General features: G+C 38.8%; 1 protein-coding gene across 1 annotated transcript in view; it reads left to right on the top strand.

The window, feature by feature from the left end:
- DNAH11 (dynein axonemal heavy chain 11) overlaps positions 1 to 24,495 on the top strand; it is a 385,830-nt gene that overhangs the window by 18,568 nt on the left and 342,767 nt on the right. The window contains exons 5-9 of the mRNA XM_065542209.2: positions 323 to 422; positions 3,400 to 3,611; positions 9,526 to 9,756; positions 11,215 to 11,382; positions 21,515 to 21,631. Of these exons, the coding sequence (XP_065398281.1) occupies positions 323 to 422; positions 3,400 to 3,611; positions 9,526 to 9,756; positions 11,215 to 11,382; positions 21,515 to 21,631 (828 nt within the window). The remainder of the gene's footprint in view (positions 1 to 322; positions 423 to 3,399; positions 3,612 to 9,525; positions 9,757 to 11,214; positions 11,383 to 21,514; positions 21,632 to 24,495) is intronic.

The following is a 24,495-nucleotide window of genomic DNA, read 5'->3' as shown; positions in this document are numbered from 1 at the left end:
ATGTTAATCTCCTTTGGCAACACCCTCACAGACACACCCAGGAACAATACTTTGCATCCTTCAATGCAATCAAGTTGACACTCAATTAAAACTATCACATATAATTATATCCAAATTTAAAAACTTAAATGCAAAATAAAATACAAGGCTAAGAAAACAATGTATTTTGAAAATTATTTTCAACTTGAAACCAGATCTCACTTTGAGTATTAAATACTGAATCACTTGTGAATGAAATAGAATTTAAATATTTTATTACAGTATGCATTATTTAGTAATCGAGTTTATATTTATTAAAGTTTTTTTTTTCCCTTTAACTTAGCTTCAGGCACCTATTGTCCTCAAAATGGTTAAGATCCTGACAGCTAAACAAAGCAGCTATTTTCCTACTCTGAAGGACATTTTTCTGGCTGTAGAAAATGGTAAGACTCTTGTTCCTCAGCCTGGCATCAATATCACCATCTGCTCATGATCCAGCCCTTGCCTGCTTGGCCTTGACATTTACCCTTCCGCCATGTTCGGGGAGTGATTGCTCTTGGCTCTTCTGATGATAAATTCATCTCACCCTTTGTACTTTATTCTCCACCCATACTAAACTACTTTTAGTTTATCTGGTATGTAGTAGATACCTGCCAAAGTGGCTCCAGATTGAAATTTTAATTAGACTGTTTGTGGAGGAGTGAGGCCTTCAGTATTTAGCAGAGGAAAAAAAACTCTGGATAGAGGTTTTCCAGCCAACAGATTGGGCTATGATGAGTCTAGTTATTCACCAGTTCAGTTCTCTGAGTGTGTTTGATATCCACCAGTTATTTAGCTTGCAAACACTCAAAGCCATCATTGAAGTTTTGGTGAAGATGAAATGTACAGAGTGGAGGGCTTGTTGAATTTTGAATAGACAATGCATGCATCTTATTACAAACCAGGAATCATAAAATGATATCCAGTTGACAGTCTTCTCACCATCCTTGCCCGTCCACTATCTAGTTTCAGCCCCATCCAAAGATGACAATCCTGCTCAGTTCCTTGATTTCTGTTCATGTTTCTTTGCACATGGATAAGCATTTACTTATGGATATACATGATACTGAGGTTTTAAATAATAAAATTGGAGGTAATATGGACAAGTAACTTTTGTCTCCAATACTAAAAAGTTTATTTTTCCCATATGACATTTGGAAAGTTAGGAAATACTGAAAATTCACTTCAAATATGTTTTAATACATCTTTAGGGTTTTCTGCATGAATTCAGTTTAAAAGAGGGCATAAGATAAGGAGGAATATATACAGCAGGGGCTCTGTAAGATCTGAATTCCTGTCCCAACCCCACTTACTGAGCATTTTAAATTTGCTAAGCCTCTGGTTTGTATTGGCCTATTAACACCTTCCTTGAAGAATTGCTATGTGGATTTAGTATTTCTCAATCTTGTCACAATCAACATTTTGGGTTAAATAATTTTTTGTTGTGGGGGGGCCATCTTACATATTGTAGGATATTTAGCAGTATCTCTGGCCTTTACCTGCTGGCGCCATCCCTGTTGTGGTGATCATAAATGTCTCCAGACATGGCCAAATGTCCCCTGGGGGCAAGATTTCTCCTGGTGGAGAACCACTGGGTTAGGGATAGCATATTATACACTGTACGAGGTACTGGGCATGTAGTAAGTATGCTTCAATACATAGAAGCTGTTGGCATTTTTTTTTTCTGTGTTAGCATAGGTTGAAAATTTTCTCTGGATGCAGCTTCTGCAGGAATGAATCCCGGGGTCCTCTGAGCCTTATGTGCGTGTGGCCTGGAGATACAGAAATAAAACACTTCTCAATAGAACAAGTGGCCCAAACCGATGGTCAAGCTGGAGGAAGAAAGCTCTTCTCAAAGACATAGTTCAGGCATTGTGGAGTCACCAGACATGCTGATCACATTTTAAGGATACTTAGTATTTCAGGGTACTTACCTACTAGATACAGTTATTTAATGTTGACATAAACATTGATAAAAATACTAATTTTGAAACATGAGTACATCTTGAAAAGAAAATAATTCCTGAACATTCTTTTTATTCTCAGGCTTTATTGTTACATGGACAAATTAACTGTTTACACATCAAGTGGCTGGGTGCGTCCTTGACTCCTGGTGACAAAATTCAGCAGGGTTTCTTTGTTCTTGACACAAGTCTTTTGGGTTAACACCAAAAACTAGAATTTACTTGACCTTGTTCCATACTTTGATAATAAAATTTGTTCTCAGTTCATCAGGGGTATTTGTAGCCTTGGGAGCAAAATGGAATATCATGGAAATCCACTTAGGGTATATTAAAAGGACCAGTGCTAAGCAAGAGAAAACTTTGGATTCGATTAAGCAGTCATTAATGAGAGTTAAATATTTAAATGTTTCTTCATATCTATAGCATTCTTTGGTTTGATTTTTTTCTTCCCTTTTCTTTTTTGGAGACAGGGTCTTGCTCTGTTGCCCAGGCTGGAGTGCAGTGGTATGATTATGGCTCACTGCAGCCTCGACCTCCCAGGCTCAAGTGATCCTTCCACCTCAGCCTCCTGAGGAGCTGGGACCACAGGCAGCTGCCACCATGCGCAGCTAATTTTTAAGTTTTTTGTAGAGATGAAGTCTTGCTATGTTGCCCAGGCTGGTTTCGAACTCCTGGACTCAACTAATCCTTCCAAAGTGCTGGGATTACAAGCATGGACCACTGCACCTGGCCCTCTATAGCATGTGAAAAAAAATATTTACCATGCTTAACATTTGTTTTATTGAAATAAAATTCACATAACATAAATTAACAATTTTAAAGTGTATAATTCATTCAAGTTTTAGTACATTCATGTTGTAGTACAACCTCACCTCTGTCGAGTTTCAAAGTACTTTCATCACTGTTCTTAACAATTTTAAACCTTTATTAATGATATAATTTTTCTCAGTCATTACATGAGTTACTGTCATAGGAAACCAGAATGAGAGAGTAAACAATTCAATTGTGCTTATACCAAGTTCTTAGAAGGAATTAACATTCTAGTGATGAAGTTTGTAATCCAAGCCATGAAGTGACAACATTGCAGAGAGGTTTTATTCCCACAGTTTCCACAGGGTTGAGCAAATTTCTTTAGACTCCAGGGGTATTTTCCCCTTGTTTTTTCCATCACAATTTATTTATGCTATGTGGGTAACTAGATCAGTGCTCTCCCAAATGACTGAGTTACAGATGGCCAGTGTCTAAAGTCTTCCACATTGCTCATGTGTAGATTGTAGGATAAGTAATACAAAGGGAACTATGACAACATTTAAGTGTGGCCATGTTGTTTTACGTGGCTCTCTTTTACATGTAAAGTGAATTTAGAAAAAAATAATAGTACACCGGAATCACGTTAATGATGGTTCTTTGCTTTCAGCCCTTCTCGAAGCCCAAGATGTGGAACTTTACCTGAGACCTCTGAGGAGACACATCCAATGTCTCCAGGAGACGGAATTCCCACAGACCCGCATATTAATCGCTCCATTATTTCATACCATCTGTCTGATCTGGAGTCATTCCAAGTTTTATAACACCCCTGCTCGGGTTATAGTTTTATTGCAAGAGTTTTGTAATCTCTTCATTAACCAGGTATGAAGCATCAAAAAACGAACAATAAGAATTGTTGCTGTCAGGTAGGTTTTACTAGACTAGTGAAGAATAATCTAGTATACAGTAAGAACACCATCTTTCTTTTTCTTTTTTGAGAAAGGACATTTATGGTAACAAAGGCCAAGTAACCTTTTAATCCTAAACGGCAGAAAGCTATGAAAATAAGTCAGACATAAAGGACAAGTTGTTGGTGGGTTTTGTTTGTTTAATATCTGTACCTTTCTTCAAAAGGCTTTAAGGCAGCTTCCAGTAAAAGACAGATGTGTAGTACGTTCTTTGTAGCCTTCCTTTCGTTTTCACAGAAACACTGACTGATAAAAGCCTTTTGGAAAGTGTGGTAAGTTAAGAGCATCTGGCAAAAAGAAAATCCTAAAAATATAGTAGTAGAATTGTATTGAAAAACTTCTGATTCATTGTTGGTCTTTTAAAATCTCTTTTGTAATTGCTTCTCTATTTCTTACTCAACCTGCGAAATGTTAAAAAAAAAAAAAAAAAAAAAAAAAAAAAAAAAAAAAAGGACCAGCTCCCTCTGTGTCCTCATCCTGTCTATGTGAATGTGGATTCTTCCATGCTCACAGTACCAGAGGGTATTACGTAATTTGAGAGCTAAAAGATACTTGGATGCTACATAATCCAGTGGTTCTTATTTGGAGGTGTGTCTTAGTCTACTCAGGCTTCCATAGCAAAGTACTATGGACTGGGTAGGTTAAACGTCAGAAATTTATTTTTTCTCGTATTTCTAGAGGCTGAAAGTCTGAGATGAGAGTGCCAGCGTGCTCAGGTTCTGGTGAGGGCCCTCTTCCTGGCTTGCTGATGACTGGCTGCCTTCTCACTGTGTCCTCACCTGGCCATCTTCCTCTTTTTTATTTATTTTTAATTTTATTATTTATTTTTTTTTTTTGAGACGGAGTCCTGCTCTGTCACCCAGGCTGGAGTGCAGTGGCCGGATCTCAGTTCACTGCAGGCTTCGCCTCCCGGGTTCACGCCATTCTCCTGCCTCAGCCTCCGGAGTAGCCGGGACTACAGGAGCCCGCCGCCTCGCCCGGCTAATTTTTTTGTATTTTTAGTAGAGACGGGGTTTCAGTGTGTCAGCCAGGATGGTCTCGGATCTTCTGATCTCGTGATCCGCCCACCTCAGCCTCCCAAAGTGCTGGGATTACAGGCGTGAGCCACTGCGCCCGGCCGGCCATTTTCTTCTTGTAAGACCACAGTCCTATCGGATTCAGTTCCCATCTTTATAACCTCATTTAATCACAGTTACCTCCTAAAGACCCTATATCCAGATACAGTCACATTGGGAGTTAGGCTTTCAACATGTCAATTTGAAGGGACGCAGTTCAGATATTTTCAAATGAATTAACCAACACTGGAAAAATGGTGTCATTTGCTCAATTTCCCTAAGAAAGGAGGAAAGCCAGACCAGAGAACAGGTCTGCAGACTTGCAGCTTAGAGTTTCTGGAGTATGAGGTTGCATTGTTAGTGTTTTTCATCTCTTTCTCTCTCTGATTCTGAAAAGATGGAGTGGTGTGTGGGAAAGGCTTTGGACCCAGACCAACCTGGATTTGAATCTAATTGACCCACTTAAGGGAAGTTAAATTACTCCTCAGTTTCCACATCTGTCGGTGGGGATAATGCCTAGTCCATGGCTATTGCGAGGATTAAAAGATAACCTAAGTGAAATCCCCAGCATTGCTTGGTGTTTAATCGAGTTTCAGTAAATGTTAGTTGCCTTTTGTTCTTTTGACAAACTGTTGACTTACAGGCTAGTTGCAGCTGTTGGTAGGAGATAACAACAGGTCGATATTTTATCATCATCTCCTCTGGTTTTGTTCAATTTCTATTACTCTGTTGGGCAAACTCAGTTTTGCCCTTTTGTTAAACAGGCTCCCTGGACCCTAATGGCTTGGGTCTCTATGTAAAACACCACAATCACTGTTGCAGGGTCAAAAACTATAACCACCACTTCTCCCAAACCCCTTTTTAGGGACCTATTTCTCATTTTGAGAATAATTGAAACTGTTTCATTGCAAATCCTTGTTAATGTATAAATCACAGAGGGGATTATTTGTTAGCACAGGTGACTTATTGTAAGTCCTGGTTGCCTGTAAGCCTGTAAACTTCTCATCTCTGACTTCTACTCTGTGTCAACAGCCAGATTCTGCCAAGTTCCTGATAAAATAATGTGGCTTCTCTTGTTCCTTAGTTCTGGCTTCTATCCAAAGGTTTCATTGACCTGATTCCTTTGATTCTATGAACAGCAGATTTCAGACTTTGTGGTAAATATGCCCAACATGTTAGGAGTCAAAAGTTAACAATTAGCCAGTATCTATAGCTGGTTCCCTGAAGCACTAGCCACCAGCCACCAATTTTACTACTTTTATATAGTTATTTAACAAACACTATATCATACTTATTCAGGAGCTTTTCCAAGCCCTTTACAAAAATTCAAAAGTTAAGCAACACTATGACATAGGTATTATTAGTAGCTTCATTTTATAATGAAAAAAACCCCGAAGCCTAAGAAGATAAGTAACTTTCCAACCCAGCAAGTCAATAATAGAGTTCTCACCCATTGTACCATGCTCCATATTTTAAAATAAGTTTTTTTATGTCTGAATGTGACCTAATACATGGTATGCTAATGATAATTGTAAAACATTCTCATTGCATAGTGTTGGAACAATGGAAATAGTTCTGCAGTTTTATCACTCTATTAAGCATTTATACATTTTATCATATGTACAATTTTGTTCTAACTTCTTGAAAGATGATTTTGTTATTGCTGTATAGTTGCTTCCAGCTTCCTTGATTATAACAAACATGCAGAAAACTATACAAAGATCCCCTCTTTTGACTGGAATAATTGGCTTACTATAAATTCCTGATGTTGGTCAAAAGGTACAATCTTTTCATGGCTCTTCGGCAATATTTAATACTTAAAAATTATTTTCTAAAAGGTTATATCAATTACGTTGCTATTATCAACGTGTAAAAGGTTTCACTATGACCTGTCAACTTGGAGCATTGCCATCTTTCAGAAAATTGGGGGTCATTTATTGTGTTCTAGTGGTAACATGTTTTTAAATTTGTACCTTGCATGATATGTGTGATTACACATTTTATGTTTTCTATAATTGTATTTCCTCTTGTCACCTACATGTTCTTTGCATTCATGAATTTATTGATCAAGTTTTTGTGAAAATTCAAACCCTTCCTATGTTACATATTAGAGGTCATAAGCTGACATGCTATCAGCTCATTTGGCCCAAAGATCAATGCAGTGTTTTTATTTTGTATAATATTTTTTAATTTAAAAATTGTTGTTAATACTTAAATCTCATTTAAATGCCAGCATTTCAGCCTCCAGTGAAAACTCAGTGCTTGCGCCATCCCCATAGGCGCAGCCAGTGACTACAGCTTCAAATGCTGCTTTAGGTGAAACAGGTGCTTTCTAGATGACCATGACCTTCTCTGTTCAGTCGTTTCTGATCTACTTTACTCAGTTTCATTATATGCCTGACCCTATGACTGGAATGCCAGTCAGAGTCAGAAACCCTTTGTTACTTTAAAAACAAATGTATTTCTTTTCTCTTGTTTTCTAGTGGTGACCACTAACATCATTATTTAGGCTAGACACATAAAAGGCATCACCTGTTCACCTTGCATGCTAGACAGGCTTTGCTAATGGGGTCTTAATGCCTTGCCTTTCTTCTCTGGTAACCTGACTCTACTCCCTGGTCCTTGTGTGTCATTACCACTCTAGCCACTGCCTTGTCTATTCCATGGCTTGGTGTATCTGTTGTAGACATTGTCACCTACAAGATCCTAGGTGAGGAAGAGTTTAAGTCTGAGTAGTGGAGTAGAGCTGTCAGGATTGAGCTAAAACAACAGTCCGTAAAAACACATGCAAAAGAATAGAGAAGCAGCAGCAGAGAGACAAGCCTCAAACTAACAATATCATTGGTAAATTGGTTAATCGATCAGCTTATTGATAAATAAGTTGGTTAACAGTATTTTAGTTTATAAGTCCTCTGAAGTGGGACCAGTTCATCCTAAATCCTGGTGGCTTTTAGCTTGTTTGTGCTGGCACCATTAAGTACGCGATGATAGAGCTGCTGTGGTTAGGCATGCTCCAGAGCGGGTACTGTGAGAAGTTGAAAAGAATTTAGAGTTTATGAGCTAAAAGGGATTTTGAGATTCACCTAATTCATTTCCCTCATTTTGCAGCTAAGGAAATAGATCCTCTGAGACAACTTAACTAGTATCACAAAAGTAGTTCATGGCCCCTAGAAGGATCACAGCCAGCCCCTGCCTCAGGTCATGCTTTTTCCCTCACACATTCTGCCTCCCCATGCAAGGAGACAGACTGGGTGTTTTCATTTAGGACATTAAGTACTATAACCTGTCTTAGGAGGCCTTACTCAACAGTGGTCTGTATGAACAGGAGGTTCCTTGTCTATGATTGTCTCATCTGTGTGAGGGCCAGCCAGGAAGCACATGAATAAACATTAAGCATGGATTGTCCTAGGGACGTTACTTTAAACACAAGTAATTAGGTAACAGGGGGCTGCTAAAGCAGAAGGGGCCACTCAAGCAAAAGATGGAGTCGTTTGCCATAGATTTTTCAGCATCCTAAAAAGATACATTTACTATAAAGAATACATAGAGATAAAGGTGTATGGAATACACCATATACCATATCAAAGTGTAAACTCTTTTAAAATTCACATTGCTAAGGGATTCCTGGTGGTTCTCTTCACTGTCCTGAATGACTTGCTATTATAGCAGCCCTCATGTGGAGGTTAATTTTCTATCTAACGTGATTGGGAAATAAAAGCATAGATTGGGAAGGAGTCTAATCAGTAGGGGTTTTAGACACTAAATGAATGATTTTCTTATTGCCTTACAAATTCATGGCACAGAGCCTATATTGCCTGTAAAACTGTTTTCATTAATGGGAAATGGAAGGTCATATGCCTACATTTAAGGAAGAAGTGCTTCCCTCTGCTATTTTGAACTCAGGGCTTTCATTACATTATCCATTGACATCTTGAACAACTTTCTAAGCAACTACAAAATTGAAGGCACACAAATTAAACCTATAATTCATATGAGGTTAAGATGCATCAGGAAGAGGTAGCATACAAAAGAACCTTCAGAATGCACAGGTTCTTGGTCCTTGAAGAGGGGAATTCTGAATGTGGGTATCAAATATGAAGAGAGAAGAAGTTGGGAGTGTTGGTTGGTCCCATGAGAATTTGACCAGTGCCACATGGATCTTCTAGTCTTTTCTTTCTCTTTTACCCTTCTCTTCTCTTCCTTTCTTTTCCTCTATTCAAAACTAGTTCATGTGGGACATGTCAGCTAGACTGTATGTCCTGTAATGTTACTTAAGCCCCCAGAAGAGAAGTTTGCTAACTTGAAAGAATTTCCACTGTTACACACTCCTAATCAGGTCTTTCCCTTTGCAAGTGGCCCTGAACTACCAGATAAAGTGAGTGTACTTTAAAAATTCATGTTCTGATAGATTTCCTTGTCTGGCTTATATATTCTTTATATGAGAAAATGATTGTTCAGAATATTTGCTGGCAGGCACACTCATGCAAATTACATGACAGTTGTCATATAATGAGGCTTAGCAACAATTTAGTCATTTGCTAGAATGTAAAAATCCAGAAATAGTAGGGTCTCCTGTATAAAATTCTAACTTATACAAGTATGTAATCGAAGTCCAAGTAGCTGAATTTCTAGAATTTGTGCTTGCTTTCTTTCAGCATTGCTGGCCCACCTTTAGATACTGACATTTAAAAATGATTCTTCGAAACAAAGACAGTTACAGGGAAGAATTATTAAACACAGTTTTGATCATTGTTCCCTTTCGTTAAATCCTAGGCAACAGCTTTCCTTTCACCTGAGGATCTTTTGAAGGGAGAAATAGAGGAGTCACTGGAAAAGGTGCAGGTGGCTGTTAACATCTTAAAGACTTTCAGAAACTGCTTTTTCAACTATAGAAAAAAATTGGCAAGCTATTTTATGGGAAGTAAGCTGAGACCATGGGATTTCCAGTCTCATCTGGTGTTTTACAGATTTGACAAGTTTCTTGATCGTTTGATAAAAATAGAGGTATTCTTTTTTTCTTGCACTTATTCATGTTGAAGGTGGGTTCAAAAAGGTGGTAGCTTTTCACATGATTCATGGAATGGTTTACTTTACATCATAGGTGGAGGCCTCCTTTCCCAGTGATTCTCAATAAGGAGCTCAGCAGGCCAATGCTATGATGATACAAGGGCAATTTTTAAATCTTTCATTTTGATTTTTTAAAAGTTCATTTGTGATTCTGTTATTACACTGAGTATAAGTAAATCTCTTTATATATCAGTGACTGTTAGAATTTACTAATCTGGAAGAGTGTTGTAAATCAGGAAGCAGTAAACTAATCCTCTGTAAATAAATCCACTTTTCCTTTTATATATTTAATCCTTAAAATTGCTATTTCATACCCTAAAACCCATTGGATAATTTAAATTATCACACTATTTTTTAGTATATGAATATATGCTATACTATAAAAATATTAAAACCGCTGGTAAAAATAAAACATGGAAATATGTGCTCTGTAAATTAAACACATACAACACACAAACTCTTACACTTGTATGGTGCCTATTGGCTTAGATTTTTTTAAAAAAAGTTTAAATTGATGACATTGCCTTATTTTCTTTGTAAAGCTGTAAGAATTTTGGACATTGTCATTGATATAAGATTTGTTTTATTTCATTCAAAATTAGAGCTTTATGTCTTGAGAATTCTCATAATCACTTAAATGAGTCTGAATGCCTCTTCTGTCTCTGAATGTGAAATACCTAATGAAGGGCAGCTTACATATCCCTTCCTTAACAGTTTCCTGGGCTCACTTTCAGTAAAGCAGCTGACTCACTGCAAAGTATGGGGTGATGAAAACAGGAGTTTTGGATACTACCTGGGGATCTGACTTACATTTAGGAGGATATACAACTGGGGGAGTTATATGTCTAGCTATGGTGAATTAGAGGTTACTTACACTGAGAGATTCTTTTTTTTTGTTTATAGAGACAGGGTCTCATACTGTCACCCAGGCTTAAGTGCAGTGGTGTGAACACAGCTCACTGCAGCCTTGACCTCTTGGTTCAAGTGATCCTCCCGCCTCAGCTTCTCAAGTAGCTAGGACTACAGGTGCATGCCACCATGCCTAGTTCACTTTTTTGTGTTTCGTAGAGACAGAGTCTTTGTTGCCCAGGTTGGTTTCAAACTCCTGGGCTCAAGCAATCCTCCTGCCTTGGCCTCCCAAAGTGCTGGGATTACAAGCGTGAGCCACTGCACCTGGCCAGTGAGAGTTAATTTTTAATAAATATGAAAATGGGAGAGTAATTTTAAAAATTAGCAATGACTTTGTTAATTAAATAATTAATATTTATTTTCTGTCATGTAAGTGTCCATTGACTCATTGATTTTGAACACTTGAAAATGTTCTTGATTTGAAACTTTAAAATATTTTGCTGCTCAATGTAGTGGAAAGGTCTTTACTGTGTTTTTTTTACAAAGGATATATTTGTGAGCACTTTGGAATTTGAAAAGCTGGAAAGACTGGAATTCGGTGGTACCAAAGGAGCAATTTTAAATGGACAAGTTCATGAGATGAATGAAGAATTTATGGAACTCTATAAAGTTTTTAAACAGAGCACTTATGACCCATCTGATTGCAATAACATGGTAATGTTGTACCTTTGCATTTTCATTTCATGGGATCCTATAATTTCATAGCTGAAAAGGAAGATTGGTCTCAGTAATAATAGGAGCCGTCCATTCCAACATCTCTAGGACCAGAAGAGGTTAAATGACTTGCTGAAGTCTTGTAGCTACTTAGTTAGTAGATCAGGGATCAGAACTTAAGCTTTTGCGTTTTCAGTTCAGAATGATGGCTGATAAAACTGCAGACCTCAGTCTGGATTTGTATCTTGTTTGTGTGTACTAAACAGAAACTTTCCACACTAACTCATTTTGATCTGATGTCCATGTAACTCACGTGCTTTATTTTAGCCTTTTCTTGAATCACTGGCTATTTTTTTTTTCACCTGAACACTTGGTTTCACCCCATTCATTACGTGTATCATTAGCATGTTGGTTGTTTCTTACAATTTTTGTTATTCTTGAGAGCTGATTATAATTTCGTATTTCCAACCACAGGAAAGGGGGAAGCTTTCTGAGTTAAGCTGCTTCTGTGCTCTGTCAGTTCCAGCATGTTAGTAGCCAGGGAGCTACCTGTGAGCATCCCTGCAGTTCTAGGATAAAAATAGCTTCATTTTAGTAGTTTGCCAAGAACAGTGAAGCCCGAGTCCAAAGGAATGAGGATTTAGCTCTTGTTCTTATTATTTTATACGTAAGTTTATTCACTGTTGTTTATATTTGGCCAAACAATCGATTCTTTGATGTACGAGTGCAGTATGATAGCTTTATAAGGATGTAGTTAGCAAACTTAAGCCCTCTGAATTGTAGTCAGTTTTGGAAAGTGGAGTGAATGGTAGGACACTGCTCTAGTGGGTGACTCTTTGCTAAACCAGCGTCCTACAGTTTGTGAAAATGTATGAGGAATATAGGATCATGGTGATGAATAATTTGAGTGAGCTCATCCCCAAAGCCTTGTAAGATGCCTGGCACTTGGAAGGCATTCAATAAATATGTACAGAATGGGATTCTTCAGAGAGCCTCTAGGTTAGCCCCGCTGAATGAGCTAGTGGAGGAGGAGTGTGAGACTGAGCCTGCACAAGATCCTTGGGGACATTTGAATAGCAAGAGAGTCTTGATTTTGTTACAACTGCAAAGACTGGCAAGTTTTCAGAGTGCCAGAATTAGAGAATGTGGCCAGGTTTGATTGACGTCACTGCCTTGGCAATGCCAAAGGTCCTGATTTTACTCCTGTCTCTGCCTAAGGCCTGCACAGCCACAAACATGTAGGAATAGAAAAGTCATTTGCTCTTGAGGTGTATACCTGCTTGGTATTTGTATTTTGGAAGCCCCTTCTATTTTGCAGAGAAGGTGGGCAGTGTTTACCTCTGATCTTCAGTCTGGTTGGAGACATCATAACCTTCCCCTGAAGTTCCCTTCATCCTCCTGGCTGATTCTTGCCTTAGAGTGTAGAAGCTCCTTGAGTTTGGTCATTCCCTAAAATTAAAACGTGAATTAACTAAAAGTTAACTTAATCGGCATACTTACGTTGAAGACGACCATTGCTTTTTTAAAAAACGTGTCTTGGCTCTCATTGTTACTTTAAAATACTGCATTTATCGTATATTTTTGCTTAATAAACTGTTCATTTTGGTGCTTTTTAGCTGAGTTCCCTGTACTTTGACTTCATGATGAAATCAGTTGGTAATTTTTGAGACATTATTTCAACAAACAACTTCCAACCTAGTGTATGCATGTATTTGTATGTACATATGAATACATGCCCAAACCCTGCCCTTCCCCTCCCATTGCATACAGCCCCATGTTACTGCTGCTGCTCCATCCCCTCTGACTAGACTAGTGCTTATGTAACAGGGAAGTGTGTCAGGGTCAGCCATTCTACCCTTTGGTATATACATGGTTTAAATATGTTCCAGTAAATTAAAGAAATGATCACTGGTAATTTGCTGTTTGAAATGCTGTTGTTTATTTGTCTTCTTATCAATCTCAAGCCTATTAATCAGGCTTTGAGCTTTGCTGTACCAAAAGGTTTGCTGCTGTGGTCCATTTACAGAATGTGGGGATTTTATCAGGTGTACCCACAAAAATGGTTTTGGGTTTCTCAATTGCTGAATGTTACTTTAGGTATTTTCTTTGACATCTTCTTAGGGGACTGTTTGAAATCTAGACAATTATGAGAAGAAACTTGCTTTTTTCATAATTGATGTTGAACAGTTAGTCCAGCAATATTAGACTCAGTAATTTTGCTGTCATTCTATGGTGTTTCTTGATGAAATCCCTCAGATACCTAAGCAAAGATGGTCGCTATTCTTGTTGAGGGTAACCTCTTGTCTCCACTTAGTGTCTGCTAATGAGAGCCAATTAATATTTACAGAACAATGCTGGGTGCCAGGCATGGCGCCAGAGTTTTCCCACATTATATACCTGCTTAATTCTCACTATAACCCAGAGAGTGGTCCCCTAGGCAAATGACAGTTTCACTAAATTATCTGAGATTATAGTTTCCAGTTGGTGGAATAGAAGTTTGAATCCAGAACTCTCAACCACAATCCCTACATACTTTTATTTTCCCTCCCTCCCTTCCTTCCTTTTTTTTTTTTTTTTTTTTTGTTTAAGAGAGAGTCTCACTCTGTCGCCCAGGCTGGAGTGCAATGGTGTGATCTCAGCTCACTCCAACCTCCGCCTCCCAGCTTCAAGTGATTCTCCTGCCTCAGCCTCCTGAGTAGCTGGGATTACAGGCACGCACCACCATGCCCAGGTAATTTTTTTGTACTTTTAGTAGAGACAGGGTTTTGCCAGGTTGGCCAGATTGGTCTCAAACTCCTGACCTCAGATGATCCACTCACCTTGGCCTCCCAAAGTGCTGAGATTAGAAGCGTGAGCCCCTGCACCCGGGCTTCCTTTTTTTTTTTTTTTTTTTTTTTGAGACAGTCTCACTCTGTCACCCTGGTTGGAGTGCAGTGGCATGATCTCGGCTCATTGCAACCTCTGCCTCCCAGGTTCAAATGATTCTCCTGCCTCAGCCTCCTGAGTAGCTGGGATTACAGGAGTGTGCTACCACGCCCAACTAACTTTTGTATTTTTAATAGAGATGGGGTTTCACCATGTTGGCCAGGCTGGTCTTAAACTCCTGGCCTCAAGTGATCCACCTGCCTCGGCCTCCAAAAGTGCTGGGATTACAGGCATGAGCCACCACGCCCAACCTCTGCGTTCTTTTCACTACACCACCCTGTTAGTATTTATCTTGCTTGTTGTGTCCTCATTGAAATGAAAGGAATAAGTTCATCTGGGGGAACTCACCTGAGGACCCGTGCCCGGAGATGGAGGGATCCAGGTAGCTGTGCCTGTTTTTCTGCTGATTTTCAGTGGGAAGCTTTATTCAGGTGCCTAGCTCACCATGATATCAGAATCTAAAATACATTTTAAAAGTAGTTATTTAGTTCACCTGTACTAGGTTGTATTCTATTTCCTAGAACGAGTCTATTGTTCTGCTGTCACCCACTGAACTATTCCTTTGCTATTACTTTATGTAGTGTTTTCTCATTTTAATTATACAGATTTCATCTTTATTAGTCATACACAGTATTTCCATGTTTTGCCTGCATATTATTCAAGATGAAATGAATTATTTAGCAACCTTCCTTAGTAATTCTTTTGGAAAGGTAACATTTGTAAAAACTTGGTCCTCTTTTTCTCACCCTATAGCCTTTTCCCTAGTCTTCCATTTGTCCTCCCCAAAGGCATCTCTATTAAAAATTTCTTATATGATGTTCCAGAGATATTTGGTGCATGCACTGGCATATACATTGTTTTCTGCTTTTGCATTAATAGCATTTATACCTTGCTTTTATCACTTACTATATTTTGACAGTCATTCTGTATCACTACAATAGCATTGCTCATCTTAAAACAACTGCACATTCCATCAGTTTTGTATACGAAAGTTTGTCTTATTTATTTTAAAATGTTGTTTAGTAGATATCATTGTTTAAAATTTTATTAGAAACGTCTGCTTCTGGAAAGAGGGAGATGTACTTTTCCCTATTCCTCCCACTAAGTGCAACTAAAACACTGGCCATTATACAATAGCATGGTTCACCTGTGACCGAGACTCCTCTAGCTCTTGTTGCTGCTGATTATCCTACCTGCTGGCAATGGAGATTAACTCTGAGGCTCCGACATGATATTATCCCTTGAGGAGACCAAACAGCTGCTTGGTGGGAAGGTAATTACCCAAGAAGGACAGCAATTCATCTTGTATAGGATTGATACATATTCCAAGAATGTGTCTTCCTTGCCTGCCCGAAAGGCCTCAGCAAGCTTGGTGGCCACAAACATCCCTTGAAAATGTCTATTGCAGGAAGCCCAGAAAGGAAGCACCAAGTTGGTTTAAGGGACTGTTCTTGGAGTTGTAGGGGAGAGGAGATAAAAGGAAGCCAAGATCTGAGATCCCAGAAGATATTAATACTGACTCAAGACCCTCTTGAAAGATGTAAACTCTGATAGAGGGTATGGATGATGTGTTTGATCCTTTCTGGGGCTTAAGCCAAGACCCTATCAAGCAAGTAAGTGAGAGATTGTGCTTATAAACAGCTCTTTTGAGGTAAGACAGATGTTCTCCTTGCTTCTTAGAATATTTTAGGCCAAAGCATTTTGTTGGGCATAAATTAGTCTAATATTAGTGTCAGTGCTCTATTTCAGCTTACTCGTGAAGGCCTGGTCTTTGTGCTGTAAGCAATTAAGAAAGACAGAATTCTTAAGTGTATTTCAAGGAAATGTAAAGAAAAAGTGTTCAATGCACACTTATGTATATATATTATGATGTTTATAACAAAAGTATAAAAACATACATGGGAAAGATTGAAACTTACTTTGGGGTAGTGGTTTTCTGGGCAGGCAGGAAGAGAAATGTGTCTATATGTGTTACTTATTTCTGAAATGAAATAACAGTATCTGAGCCAAAAAAAAGACAAAAAAATCCACTGGCCATTATATATAAAACAGACATAAGAAGAATCTGAAAGGTGAAAATAAAAAGGCAGAGTGGCTAAGGATATTGGGACTCAAGAAACAACAACGTGATGAGTTCCCTGGATTTTCCTGTTGCCGGAAGTAACAGACTTGGAGCTGAAAACACTGGCAACCAGGAAATGCCAGTGGGCACAGACCAGAAAAAAAGGCCAGTAAAAGCCTGATCTCTCCCTAGCCAAAGGCTCAAGAAGGAGAGAACTTAGCACAAAAGAAGATCTGTCAAACCATAATCTCTCCACTCTAGCCAAACACCACAGAAGAAACTGTGCCCCACTCCTCCCCTTGCCAGGAAAAGGTGAATGGGGAACCTAGACTTACACCCTGTCTGTCTGAAAATGCTCCAACTCCCACCCTTGCTGGGATGGTGTCAGAGATGACTACATAAGAAGCCATGATTTTCATCCCTCCTGGCCAGGAATTAACTTCATTCTCTATGGTGTCTGGAGACCATGTGGGAACCCTGGATTTCCTTCTTCACCCAGCCTGATGTTGGAGCAAACCTGATGGAGAGTCCAGACTATCACCCTGAGGTCAAGTGGTAACAAGGCCACCTGCACTTGTGGCATCAGTAGAGACCACATGGGGAACTGGAAGTCCCAGCCCAGCTGTAACAAGGAGCCCTGCCCACCCTTGGGGATGAATAGATGCCAAGTGGAGAACCTGGACTGTCTCTACTTTATTATAATGAGGCTGGAGCAGTATCAGAGAAAGTCAGCAAAAACAAAAGGTTTAAATAAGAGTCAGAGTCTTATAATAATATGAAATTTCAGTAGAATATCAGTTAGTATACCAAGAACCAGGAAGATCTCAACTGAGTGAAAAAAAGACAATCATTAGATGCCAATGCCAATATAATAGAGATTTTGGAATTACTTGAAAAAGATTTTAAAGTAGTGTATTAGTCCATTTTCACATTGCTACAAAGAACTACCTGAGACTGGGTAATTTATGAAGGAAAGTTGTTTAATTGACTCACAGTTCCACAGACTTAACAGAAAGCATGACTGGGAGGCCTCAGGAAACTTACAATCATGTTGGAAGATGAAGGGGAAGTAAGGACCTTCTTCACATAGTGTTTAGAGAGAGAGAGCAAAGGGGGAAGTGCCACATACTTTTAAACCATCAAATATCATGAAAACTCACTGTCATGAGAACAACAGAGGAAAGTCATGCTCCATGATCCAGTCACCTCCCACCAGGCCCTTCTTCCAATTTGTCATGAGATTTGGGCAGGGATACAAATCCAAACCATATCAGTCCACCCCTGGCCCCTCTCAAATCTCATACCCTTCTTCATATTGCAAAATAAAATGATCCCTTCTCAACAGTCCCCCAGTCTTATTTCAGCATCAAAACAAAAGTCCACAGTCCAGATTCTCACCTGAGGCAAAGTAAGTCCCTTCTGTCTATGAGCCTGTAAAATAAAAAACAGGTTAGTTATCCAAGATACAATGAAGGTACAGGCGTTGGGTGAATGTTCCCCTTCCAAATGGGAGAAATTGACCAAAACAAAGGGGCTACAGGCCCCGTGCAAGTCTGAAACCCAGCAAGACAGTCATTATGTCTTAAAGCTCCACAATAATCTCCTTTGACTGTATGTCTCACATCTAGGGCACGCTGATGCAAGAGGTGGGCTTCCAAGGCCTTAGGCAGCTCCACCCCTGTGGCTCTGCAGGATACAGTCCCGACAACTGCTTTCATGGGCTGGTGTCGAGTGCCTGCAACTTTTCCAGGTGTGTGGTGTAAGCTGTCAGTGGATCTACCATTCTGGGATCTGGAGGACAGTGACGCTCTTCTCATAGCTCCACTAGGCAGTACCCCAGTGGGGACTCTGTGTGGGGGCTCCAACCCCACATTTCCCTTTTCCAACCCCACACTGCCCTAGTAGAGGTTCTCCATGAGAGCTGTGCTCCTGCAGCTGACTTCAGCCTAGACATTCAGGTGTTTCCACACATTCTCTGAAATCTAGGTGGAGGTTCTCAAGCCTCAACTCTTGGCTTCTATGTACCCACAGAAACACATGCCAAACACAACTGCCTACTCAACGTCTCCACTGAGATATTTCATATACATCTCAAAATCACATTCAGATCTAAACCCCTGCCTATCCCTCCCCAAACCTACTCTTGCCTGTCTCTCCAACTCATTAAATGGTATATGTAATGGGCTACGTAGAAACTTTGAGTCATCTGTGATCTTGCTCATTTTCTCACAACAAACATCCAGTTCTTTCAGATATGCCTTGAAAGTATTTCCAAGTCTTTTCTGTGACTTGGATTATTGTGCTTGCCTCCAAACTGCTCCCTCTTCCCCATCTTGGCTTTGTTAGTTTATTCTCCACATGGCAGCCTGAGTGCCTTTTAGATACTAAGTCAAACCATGGCTTTTCTCTAATTACAACCCTTCAATAGCTTCTCATGATGCTAATAAAGGCAATTATGCAGTTTTCAGAATACAGTAACGTTTTTATAATGATTTCTCAATAATACTAGCACATCATTTATTCTGTAATACATATTTATTGAGAAACAAGTATGTCCTGGGAACTCTATTAAATATTGGTGCTGTAATTGTGAAAAAATAAATAAACCTGGCAGTTACGCTCAGAGATTAGAATCCAAAGGAGAACGTAGATAGGCGGTTGTCATATGGGTGCCCGGTGCTGGGGTATGAAGAGTACAGAGTGCTCTGAGAACATTTACATAGGCCTCCTTTCCAGAGGAGGTGAAATGTAAACTGAGACCTGTAACATAAATAGAAATGAAGCAGGTGAGAAGTGGGTGAAAGAGAGACACAAAATGTGATAAGGCTCCATGGCTGGATCCGAGAGTGTGAAATTGGGAGAGGTGGCAGAATAGTTAGCAGTAAGTGGCATCCAGACCACATAGGGTCTTATGTAATAGATTATGCTAAGACCTTTGGACATTATCCTGAGAAACTGACAATTCTGAATTAAGATTGTGAGTTAAAGGATTCTAAATAAGAAAGTGACATGATAAGATTTCTATTTTTAAAAAGATTATTTAGTCAGCCATTGGAGGATGAATCAGAGATAAGACTAGAGGCAAAGAGTAGAAAGTGGTTAACAGATATCCAGATGAGCAGTAATGGTGACCTGGGCCAAGGGCATCCTGGAGAGATGGAGAATAGTGGAGAGATGGAGAATAATAGAGAGACTCCAGAGGTAGTTAGAAGAGCATTTGACAGAGAAGTCAAGGAGGTTGCCCAAGTTTCTATTAGGGTGTATAAAAAGAAGAGCAGCTTTGTAGAGAAGATAACGAGTTCAGATTTGTACTTGAACAAATTAAGTATGAATTTTCTGTGGGACTTTCCAAGGGAGAGGGCCCATGTGCAGTTCTAAATTTGTTTTCAGGAATGAGTGAGTGAGGAGGGAGGGGGGTGAGGGAGAGATATCAGGGAGGGAGACTAGCATATTTTTCTCTCCCTGAGATACTTATTTCTGAATATTCAATTAATGTTTGGTGACCTTAAGCCATATGTTCTCTATTACCATACTAAGAAGAGGGATGTTAGGCTTGTTAAAACTTGTTGGGAAGTTGTGTTTACTTTATTAGCCAATGAGCCTTGAATGAAGAGATTGCTTGGCTCTAATTCAGAAGTGGAAACTTCTTCTTGATGCTAAATATAACATTGTGGTGTGTGACACATAGTGTCCTAGAACTTTGCTGTTACGCTGCTTTTCCGTGTGTGAAATTCAGCATAAGGTGCCCTCTGTTTAGGTTGCTATAACAAAATACGATAAGCCGGGTAGCTTGTAAATGACAGAAAATTATTTTTCAGAGTTTTAGAGGCTGAGAAGTCCAAGAGCAAGGCTCCCACAGATTCAGTGTCTGGGGAGGGCTACATCCTAGTTCACAGATGGCACTTTCTAGCCGTGTCCTTACTTGGCAGAAGGATGGAGGGGTCTCTCTCAGGCCTCTTTTATATGGGCACTGATCCCATTCATGAAGATCCCACACTTATTACCTAGTCACCCTTGAAAGCACCACTTCTTGATATCATCGTGTTAAGGGTTAGGATTTCAAAATAAAATTTTTCAAGGACATAAAACATTCAGACCCTAGCAGGTATATTCCTTCAAAGAAACATAGCATCTGGGATCAGGAGCCAGGTTGCCTGGCTTTAAATTCCAGCCCTGACATTTACCAGTGGTGTGATTTTAGGTGAATCGTTTAACTTCTCTGAATTTGTTTTGTCACCTATAATGCGGAAAAAAATAATACCTACATGAGATGTTGTAAGAGGTGAGTTAATCATGTGAAACATTTAGAACAGAATTACTTACATGCTAGCTGTCATTTATTCTATTACTGTTATTACTGTTAATAGATGGAGGCTCAGTTTACAGAGGTGGCAAAGGCCTTCATTATGAGAAATCTGTTGTGTGTACTTCAGAGGCCTTTTGACTGTAAAGCACCAAAATGTTTCTGAAATCCTGGGATTTCTTTACTGGAGACTCAACTGTGATGCTATGAAGATCATAGTTATTCTTTCACCGTTTCATACATAACCATGGTTATGTATTAGGAGGAAACTGAGGGATGTTAACTACATATTAATAAAAAACTGGGAAAATGTAAGAGTATTTGTTTCCTCTGTATCACTAATGATGTTTTCTTACCTGTGGATTTCAGTTTACACCTGAAGAAATAGTGTTTCCATGTAGATTTTCAACTCTGTGAAAAAGCAAACAAAAACCCTTCCTGTTTAAATTTATAGATGGACTAAAGTTATAATGAGGATAGGTTCTTTTTTATTTTCTGAAAAACTTCACTTTTTCATTTATAATCAAAATGAATTGGGATAAGGAGGAGAGACTGAGGCTTCTATGTGAGCACGTGGACCAAAGCACTGCTGTTGGGGCCTGAGCCACTGAAAAGCACTGGGAAAGCATCGGGGAAAAGTACTAAGCTTTCAGTGATTCTGTAAGGTGGCACTTGTAGTCAGTCAGATATAGCTCTTTCTTGATCTTCCCTGGAATCCTGCTATGAAAAATAAATTCACTCAGAAGGCGAGAGAGAGCTAAAGTAAGGTCACGCTTGTGTGATTGCTATTTTCACTGTTGGATTCTTTCCAATGCACTAATATTTCACTTTGAATTTTACAGGAATTTGAAAGTGATTATGTGGCATTTAAGTCCAAAACTCTGGAATTTGACAGAAGGCTTGGGACAATTATTTGTGAAGCTTTCTTTAACTGCAATGGCTTAGAAGCTGCATTTAAGGTTAGTTCTGAAGGAGCTATCATAAAAAATGTTTTACTAATGAATAATATAGGCTGTTAGATGAAAGGGGTGAATTCTCATTCAGGTAGAGTATTAACTAGGTTAACTAGTCATATTCCCTTCAAATTCAGCTCACTGAATAATAAACTTTGAATAATGTACTAATGAATAATGACACTTTGTACAAGATGATTTTAGGACATTTAGTTACTGTCTTTTTCTTGCATTCACAGTGTTTTAGCTCTCATTATCTTCACAGAAAATTTGGCCTGGCCAGTGAAATACTGATTCAAAATTAAGTCACAGTAAAAAGTGAAAAATACCTTAATTCAGGAATTTCTTTTATTTACCATTGTTTAGATATGTTAGGTTCATCTGCCTATTTTATTTTTCTGACTGAAACAAATAGCAATTTATATACTGTATTTACCCAGGCATAAGACATCACTGATGATCAGACACACCATTATTTTGTGTAACAATTAAAAAATGCTGCCAAATAATTATAATTTCATTGATTGCATAATGTATTTCAATTGCAGAGATTTTGAAACATAAAAGTATGCTTGTCACAGAATTGATGAAATACAGTTAAGAGTTACATAAAAGAAAAGCATCTCAATAGTGTCCCCATATGAAAAGCTTATAATATGGGGAATAGGAACACCATGTAAAACTTGCTTGACAAAAAAAATTACAAATCAAGTATAAATTAATAATCAGATAACATCCCAAAAGAGGGATGGAGGGTTCAGTATCAGAAGAAAAAGAGCTAAGAAATCATGGGTATAATTCATTGAGAATGGCAGTGTCAAACAATATAGCAGACACAGATTTTTTTAAAGATATTGTTTGATTTTGACCTGTAAATGAATTGACTAGTCAGTGGTGAAGCCATCAGTGTTCTCAGGCCCCAGTTGAGCATTTTAACCTAAAGAATTCATGAGGATCTGGATGGGAAGAATCAATGTGGTGAAAATGACCATACTGCCCAAAGTAATTTATAGATTCAATGTTATCCCCATCAAGCTACCACTGATTTTCTTCACAGAATTAGAAAAAACTACTTTAAATTTCATATGGAGCCAAGAAAGAGCACGTTGTAGCCAAGACAATCCTAAGCAAAAAGAACAAAGCTGGAGGTATCATGCTACCTGACTTCAAACTCTACTACAAGGCTACAGTAACCAAAACAGTATGGTTCTGGTACCAAACCAGGTATGTAGACCAATGGAACAGAAATAATGCCACACATCTACAACCATCGGATCTTTGACAAACCTGACAAAAACAAGCAATGGGGAAAGGATTCCCTATTTAATAAATGGTGTTGGGAAAACTGGCTAGCCATATGCAGAAAACTGAAGCTGGACCTCTTCCTTACATCTTATAGAAAAATTAAGATGGATTAAAGACTTAAATGTAAGGGATAGGATGATGACCTAAAACCATAAAACCCCTAGAAGAAAACCTAGGCAGTACCATTCAAGACATAGGCATGGGCAAAGACTTCATGACTAAAACACCAAAGCAATTGCAACGAAAGCCAAAATTGACAAATGGGATCTAATTAGACTAACATGCATCTGCACAGTAAAAGAAACTACCATCAGAGTGAACAGGCAACCTACAGAATGGGAGAAAATTTTTGCAATCCATCTGACAAAGGTCTAATATCCAGAATCTACAAGGAACTGAAACAAATTTACAAGAAAACAAAATACCCCATCAGAAAGTGGGTGAAGGATATGAACAGACACTTCTCAAAAGGAGACATTTATGTGGCCAAGAAACATGAAAAAAACCTCATCATCACTGGTCATTAGAGAAATGCAAATCAAAACCACAATGAGATATTACCTCATGCCACCATTGGAATGGTGATCATTAAAAAGTCAGGAAACAACAGATGCTAGAGAGGATGTGGAGAAATAGGAATGCTTTTACACTGTTGGTGGGAGTGCAAATTAGTACAACCATTGTGGAAGACAGTGTGGTGATTCCTCAAGGATCTAGAACCAGAAATACCATTTGACCCAGCAATCCCATTACTGGGTATATACACAAAGGATTATAAATCGTTCTATAAAGACACATGCACAAGTATGTTTATTGCAGCACTGTTCATGATAGCAAAGACTTGGAACCAACCCAAATGCCCATCAATGATAGACTGGATAAAGAAAATGTGGCACGTATACACCATGGAATGCTATGCAGCCATAAAAAAGATGAGTTCATGTCCTTTGCAGGGACATGGATGAAACTGGAAACCATCATTCTCAGCAGACTAACACAGGAACAGAAAACCAAACACCACATGTTCTCACTCATAAGTGGGAGTTAAACAATGAGAACACATGCACACAGGAAGGGGAACATCACACACTGGGGCCTGTCAGGGAGTTGGGGGCTAGGGGAGGGATAGCATTAGGAGAAATACCTAATGTAGATGATGGGTTGATGAGTGCAGCAAACCACCATGGCACATGTATGCCTATGTAACAAACCTGCACATTGTGCATATGTATCCCAGAACTTAAAGTATTAAAAAAAGAAAGAATTCATGAGCATCAAATAGTTCTTTGTTTTATAAGAACTCTTCAGTGAAACTCAGGTGCCATCAGCCACAATATACAGCCTGTTGTTATAAAATGACCTGTAATCTAATATCTCATATCTAACATTTATAATAGTCATATATAATTATTATATTTAATACTGCCACTATTTTTTGTCTAGATATGCATACTTGTTTCTCTTTGACAAAAATGACATTATATTTTCATCCTCTACTGTAATCTTCACTTAACAAAGAGTCATACAATTTTTTCTTGCCTTTATAACAGAATTCAACTATTATT

The sequence above is a fragment of the Macaca fascicularis genome, chromosome 3 (genome assembly GCF_037993035.2).
Source record: "Macaca fascicularis isolate 582-1 chromosome 3, T2T-MFA8v1.1".
NCBI classification, from domain to species: Eukaryota; Metazoa; Chordata; class Mammalia; order Primates; family Cercopithecidae; genus Macaca; species Macaca fascicularis.
This window is presented reverse-complemented; position numbering and strand designations above follow the sequence as displayed.